This window comes from Pinus tabuliformis, chromosome Q, assembly GCF_031772625.1.
Source record: "Pinus tabuliformis cultivar Carrire ecotype Pingquan chromosome Q, CPIR1, whole genome shotgun sequence".
Classification (NCBI taxonomy): Eukaryota; Viridiplantae; Streptophyta; class Pinopsida; order Pinales; family Pinaceae; genus Pinus; species Pinus tabuliformis.
This window is the reverse complement of record NC_142296.1, coordinates 702754417-702762234: the sequence shown is the minus strand read 5'-3', so window position 1 is coordinate 702762234 and position 7818 is coordinate 702754417. Positions and strand designations below refer to the sequence as shown.

Sequence of the window (7818 nt, the reverse complement as noted above, 5' to 3'; positions counted from 1 at the left end):
GAAAATTACTCATTTGGAGACTCAATTATCTTAATATACTTAATAATATGCAATTCTTTTGTTGTATTGATTTGGTTTTTTCTCTCAACATCATAATTAATTCACTCATGGGTGGTTAATTTCCTGCATTGAATTATTTTCTGCTCTCTCTCCGTATTACAACTAATTCACCAATGCACTGTTAATTTCTTGTATTGATTTATTTTTTGTTAAACAATTTTGAGTTGAACCGTAAACATTAAAATGCATTTTTAATAAATTAAATATTACATTTGTATTAAATGTTTGTATTGGGGGTTGATAAAAAAAAAAATATTTAAGATTAAAGCTCATGTTGATAAATTTGATCGTTTGTAGTTTCGTAATTATAGGTTTTTATAACTTTAGATTCGAGGGATTTATAACTTTAGATTTTATATATTTAGATAGAATGAGTTTAGTCAATCAATTATGAGAACCAAATATATGTTAACTTGAAATGTTCAAACATCATATTTATGCCATATCAATAAATTAAATGTGAATGCTGATAATTACAATATATCTCAATTATATGTCAATTATATATTTTTGGGTAGAAGTCTACAATATATCTCAATTATATATAAATTATATATTAGCGGGTAGAAGTCCAAATATCTTGAATATTCAAGTTATTATCGTTATGGTTCTTCGACAATTGGTGATAATCAACTAGCTATAAAATTCAATATGTTTTATTGCAGTGAGAAGAGAATAAAGCACCCTTTCTTTATGCTTTTTAGTATTATTAATATTATCCTTGAAAAGCCAATGTGGAATTAATAAATAAATATAAAGCTAGAGACTACTGAACATAATCCAACAATGTTGCTTCTAGCTAAATGTGAATCTAAGCATGCACGAATTTGAATATAAATAAGTGGTCACTAATGATTGTAAAGCAAATATGTCAAATGATTGAATATAAACTTAGCCTTTGTAAAAAGTTAAGTGTTCTTTGTTATCTAAAATTAGCATTACATTGTACTTAGTATGCTTTTCGGCATCAATGGTAAAAAAATATATCGAATGATTAGATATAGCTATAAAACCTAAGTATTACATTTAGAAAAAATGGTAACAATTTTATATAGTAGAAAATTAATATAACATAAAGATAGTATGAAATTAATATAACATAAAGATAAAGCATAAATTAATTTATATTTAAAATAATTAATTAATTTATCCATTTGAATTAATTTTTTTTTTAATAAGAGTTTCATAATTAATATTATAAATAATATTAATTATTAACACACAAAATTGCAGGCCATATGCATATCTTATAAGCTTAGACTTTGTTAAGTCTTTGTTAAAAAATAAATGTAATATTTGTAAAACTAAACTTATTTTTTGTTATTAAAAATAACACTGCATTGTGCTTAGTGTGTTTTTACTCATTAATGGTTGTAATAAAAATATGTCGAATAAAACAATTTGATGTCCCTCATTTTAATACTTCATTTATCAGGGATTCTAAAAGAACCATAACGATATAACCCAGATATTACGATATTAAAAAACATTAGCAACCATTTTCTACAATGTAAAATTAATATAACATAAAGACAAGGCATAAATGAATTTATATTTAAAATAATTAATTAATTTATCAATTTGAATTTTTACTTTTTATAAATAGTTAACGGAAATTTTTAAATTAATTTATAAATAATTTATTAAAAATTTATAATACATATTATCATAAATAAATATTATCTCTTAAAAAAATATATAAATAAAATTATCATTAATAATAACAATAACATTTAATTTAATATTATAAATCATATTATTAATAACAAAATTATTAATGACATCATTAATACAATATTAATAATGTTTTAAAAAATGTTAGTAATATTATTAATCATAATGAAAATTATAAGATTATTTCAAAATGAAAATTAATCATAGTCAATCATGGTCAATCATTGTGAACCATGGTCCAACATCACATTGTGACAAGTTTTGTCTCAATATGAAAATCAACCGTGGTCAACCATAGTCAATCATTACCAAACATGGTCCAATGTCGCATTGTGACAAAGATTGTCTCAATATGAAAATCAACCATGGTCAATAATCATCCATATCCATGGCCACATTATGATAAATATTTTCTCATGGTCCAACGTCATATTGTCACAACCATTGCCATCAATGATCAACCATGGTCCAATGTCGTATTGTGACAAAGATTGTCAATTTGAAAATCAATCATGGTCCACCAAGGTCAATCATGGTCAACCATGGTCCAACGTCACATTGTGACAAAGATTCTCTCAATGTTAAAATCAATCATGGTTAACCATAGTCCAACGTCGCATTGTGATAAATATTGTCTCAAAATGAAAATCAACCATGATCAACAAAGTTTGTTTTAGGGTTTATAATATTGATCTGAGGGTTTATATACCTTGGGTTTACAATATTAGTTCTTTGTGATTTTGGGTTTTTGGTATTAATCCCTTGTTTTTATTATTGCCTTGGGTTTATAATATTAATCCCTTGGATGACGAGAACACGGAAAATAAGTACAAAAACACCAATGCGGAATCATCCAAGACCAAAGCGACTTCCAGGACCTGTATACCCAAGGCGGCAGAATCAATCAAGGTGGATCTCCCCAGCCACCGTATCAATAGCGAAATACAATACATGCAGGACTACGCTCTCATTGGAAAGTTTTTGGGATTTTGGCCCACAGAGAAAGCCTTACAAGGCTGGATAGCTTCCAAATGGAAGCCAAAAGGACAAGTGACGTTGCAGCTTGGCCCAAAGGGTTTCTTCACAGCTATCTTCAACTGTCTCGAAGACAAAACGAAAGTATTTGAAGGTGGCCCGTACTTCTTCAACTCCTCCGGTCTGTATCTAACTGAATGGAAGCCAAGATTCAATCCGGATAAAGAAGACTTCAGCTGGGCCCCTGTTTGGATTCGAATGTATTCACTCCCTGTGGAATATTGGAAAGAAGAAACACTGGCTGATATAGGCAACAAGCTGGGGATATTTATCAAAGTTGCAACCGAAACAAAATCTCGTAAATACACCTCCTATGCCAGGATATGCGTCAAGATGCATCTAACCAAGACGCTTGCAGACACGGTAAGTCTCTTTCACGATGATTATGAATGGAAGCAGTCTTTAGATTATGAACATATCCCCTTTCGCTGTAGAAAATGTCATGAGCACGGCCATCTCTTCCGTGACTGCCCCTTAAATGTTCAGCCATCCATTCCTGCGAATGAGACTAATAAGGATCAAGATGGCTATACCAAAGTCCCCACTCGTCGCCGGCATGCCAAGAAAAACCAGGCCATTCCTGATCCAGGCCCCAGGTGAACCTCCAGAACCGATTCACGGTTCTTGCCTCTCAGGACTCACCAAATCCATCCCAATCTGAAAACCAGGTCCATCAAACCCCCATTGAACCCCCCCCAACCGATCCATCTCCCTATCTCCGTCAGATCCCTCCATATCCAAACCTGCAGATGCTTCCCCTCTGATGCTCACAAAATCTGTCTCAGATCTCGACCCCCCTCTCCCCTCCAAAGGGAAATCCAAATTGAATGAAATTCAAATAGCTTCAGATATGGATCTTGATGCCGCTCTCGCCTTAAGTCTTCACGATAATATTGAGGACATGGAGCAAAACATTCCGATCACTATGGAGGAAGACAGAGCAGAGGTAAACTTAGAATAGTTTGATATCTCCAAGCTGGATATCTCCAAATTGGAGAATGCATGCAAACAAAAAGAATATGAATCAATCCCCCTCTGGCAAATAGATAAAATTGAAGGAGTCTTGTCGCGCGTACACCACCACAAGAGTCTGGGCATTCAAGGCGGAAGTCACTGGGATGGAAAAAAAATCATGAAAGAAACAAAGAAAAGAGGCCGGAAAACAGACCTTCAAAGAACAATAACAATTGGGGAGACATTAATGGATTCGGGATTATTCCCCAAGCTGACAAAGTTCTTCAAACCCTCAACGCAATCTCCATGAAGCTCACATCCTGGAATGTCAGAGGACTCAACAGTCCCTCAAAACACAGAATGATAAAAAATTTGATTATGCAAGAACAACCAGCAGTAGTCTTTCTCCAAGAAACTAAAAGCAATAGCACAATGATAGATAAACTTAGCAACAAAATATGGGCAGGCAGTAGGTCAATTTCTGTTGACGCTTCAGGGGCGTCAGGCGGCTTGGCTATTTTATGGAATCCGCAAATAGTTACGTTGGACAATTTTCATGCCACTCTCCATCTCATTCAAGCCACGTTCCATCTCATAGGCACCAACACTCATGGGCACCTCACCAATGTATATTTCCCTCAGTCAATTCAGCAAAAATTGGACCTCTTGGACACGATCTCTCTCCTTAATACAGATAGATGCTTCCCCTTGTGGATTGGGGGGGGAGATTTCAATATCATAAAATCAATGGAGGAGAAACAAGGAGGCAGGATGCGGCTCGACAGCGACAGTTCGGGCTTCAAGCAATTCATCCAAAACAATCAGCTCATGGACATTCCTACCTCCAATGGTATTTTTACTTGGTCCAACAAGCGCAAAGGAGCACACCAGATAGCCTCAAGGTTGGATCGTTTTCTTATATCTGACAATGCGATCCACCTGGGAGGAGACTTCAGTACCACAATAATCCCTCAAAGTGGCTCGGATCATTGGCCCATTATGCTTCACTGGTCAAGACCGGGTCATGGCTGCAACAGACCCTTTCGCTTTGAAGCCTTCTGGCTACAGAATAGCAATTTAAAGGACATAGTAACTCAAGCTTGGACATCATATTCACCACCAGTGGGAGCCAAGATGTATCAGTTTCAGGAAAAGTTAAAACATCTGAAGCAAGTATTAAAACGATGGAACCGTACCCATTTTGGCAACATACAGGAAAGCAAACAGAAGCTGGAGCAGCAAATGAAAGAACTTCAACAAAACTTCATTCTTGCAGGACGCACCGACGAACAAATTCAACAAGAGCAGAGCCTATGGAGACAGATAGAAGAACGCCAACAACAAGAGGAAATTTTATGGAAACAAAAATCCCGAATCAGTTGGCTGAAAGAAGGAGAAAAAAATACTAAGTTCTTTCACAAAACTACCATTCAAAGGCGTATGCACAACAAAATAACCTTTGTCAATAACCAACAGGGTGATAGAATTGAAGTTCATGAAGAAATGGAAAAAGAATTCACAGACTACTTCAAGGACATTCTAAAGGAACCTGAAGTCAATCGAGATGAAGCAATCCGCGCCATTACACAGCACATTCCCAAATTAATCAATGAGGACCACAATAATCAGCTTCTCCAACCTGTTTTGCTGAAGGAAGTCGAAGAAGCCATGGCCCAACTTAAAGATGGCAAGGCACCTGGGCCAGACGGATTTACAGCCAACTTCTTTCATGAATTTTGGGAGCTCATCAAAGTTGAAGTATGGAATCTAGTGGATGAATCTCGTTGCATGCACTGGGTCCTCCCAGCCCTCAACACAACTTTCATAGCCTTGGTACCCAAAGAAGCAGCCTCCAGCAAGCCTGAGAAATTCAGACCAATAGTGTTATGCAATGTAATCTACAAACTCATTTCAAAGGTCATTGCAAATCGTCTCAAACCTCTTCTACCTATACTAATCTCTCCAGAGCAAACAGGGTATGTCGAGGGAAGGCAAATCATGGATGGCATAATACTCTCAAATGAAGTCATACACTCTCTAAAGCTCCTAAAAAAACCAGGTATGCTTCTCAAGCTTGACCTCTCAAAGGCCTTCGACAAACTTAGCTGGAATTATATACATAAAATGCTCTTAGCTTTTGGTTTTAACGCAACTTGGACCAGATGGATCATGAGCCTCATTACTTCTCCCAGTTTTTCAGTCTTATTGAATGGATCTCCCTCTCCTCCCTTCAAATCTTCTCGGGGCATAAGGCAAGGGGATCCTCTCTCGCCTTTTCTCTTTGTCCTTATGGCCGAAGGATTAAGCAGGCTACTCAAATCAGCCGTTTCATCCCAAGCGCTCAAAGGTTTATCTCTCCACGGCCGCCCTCCTCAGTCCCATCAACAATTTGTTGATGACACTCTGCTTTTCGGGCATCCCTCTGTAAAAGAAGCCGCAGCATTCAAAACCCTTCTAAATATCTTTTCTGAAGCTTCTGGTACCTCCATTAACGCCTCCAAATCCCAGCTCTTTTTCTTCAATACTCCCCCCTCCACGCAAAGATCCATTGCCAGATCTCTGGGATTCACCATCTCCCATTTACCTGCAAAATATCTAGGAGCCCCCCTTTCCGATTCTGCGATCAAACAGGTGTCCTGGAGAGCACTTCTGGACAAACTTGAGTCAAAGCTTTCTTCATGGACCTACAGGGCTCTTAATCTAGCAGGTCGGCTTGTTCTCATTAAATCTGTCCTGCAAGCAATGCCGCTCTATCTCTTCTCCATCCTGGCAGCTCCAAAAGGGATTCTGAAGGCTATTCGCACTCTGCAACGCAACTTCCTCTGGGGTTCCACTGCTTTAAACAGGAAATGGGCTCTAGTCAAATGGACAGAGGTGTGCAAAACCAAGTCAGAAGGAGGGTTAGGACTTCGGGATCCGTTACATAGCAATAATACAATGGGTGCCAGAATATGGTGGAACTGGGTTTCCAAGCCGAACTCCCCATGGGCTCAACTATGGCAAGCAAAATATGCCAGAGGCAGCAGTTGGAGTGATCTCATCAGAATCAACCCAACGGTGCAAGGCTCACTCATCTGGAACAATGCAAAAAAGCAAAGCCGCTTCATCCAAGAACACAGCTTTTGGGAAATACACTCAGGAACGGAAGCCAGATTTTGGGAGGACTCTTGGCAACAGCTCCCAAAACTCGCAAATTTGTTCCACAAACCTCTTTGGCAGGCACACATGAAGCAAATAGGTCACACCCAGGTTCATCAGTTCTGGCAGACCTCCTCAAATCACGATCTTCACACATGGAAACCCGCGCAAGAATGGCAAACAGATTGGCAAGGAGAAACATATACAGAAATAGAACAGGAACTCCAAGAAAGGAGAATTCGTCTCTCAAACCAGCAAGACAAATTACGTTGGGGATACACAACCAGAGGTACCTTCACCACCAAAGAAGCTCACCATCTGCGTTATTCCAATACCCAAGAGGAAAGAGATCAAATTTGGAAGCAAGTCTGGCACAAAGGACTATGGCCCAAGATTTCAACCTTCATCTGGCTATTAAGTAAAAGGCGCATCCTAACTTGGGATAATCTACTAAAAAGAGGATTTATAGGGCCTTCCCGATGCCCAAACTGCAATGCCAATAATGAAACCATTAGTCATCTCATGGAAGACTGCCCACTCGCAAAACAAATTTGGAAGAAAGTTGAAAACTGTAATATGAGAGCAATACCCAGACAGATGGATGTTACGGAAAACATAAGAAACTGGGTCAAAAATCCATTTAAGAGTCAAGTTCTAAACTCACTATGGAATATCATTCCCGGCTTCCTGTACTGGACTCTATGGAAAGAGCGTAACCATCGGATCTTCAACAATACATACCATTCCATGGACGATCTTTGGCTCATTCTCAAGCAAAATATCGAAGAAACCCTGGCCATCCGAATCTGGAATGACACAGACTGGCCTGATCTTCCTCAAGAATGCAGCATAATGAAGGCATGGGATCTAGATCTCAAGCCCCTGGTCAAAGCAAAAACTGCTCCCAGCTCCATATCGGCTTCTCCTTCATCATGGTCCCCTCCAGCCTTAAATGCC

The 7818-nt window shown here is 38.0% G+C and overlaps 1 protein-coding gene across 1 annotated transcript; it reads left to right on the top strand.

The window, feature by feature from the left end:
• Positions 1–2685: 2685 nt before the first annotated feature.
• Positions 2686–3369, top strand: LOC149221495 (uncharacterized). Its single transcript, XM_089387393.1, has one exon. The coding sequence runs from the start codon at positions 2686–2688 to the stop codon at positions 3367–3369; it is 684 nt and encodes a 227-aa protein (XP_089243519.1).
• Positions 3370–7818: the final 4449 nt, after the last annotated feature.

Excerpts from the sequence above, each read along its gene's own strand:
- LOC149221495 (XM_089387393.1), top strand. The coding sequence starts at position 2,686 with ATGCAGGACTACGCTCTCATTGGAAAGTTTTTGGGATTTTGGCCCACA.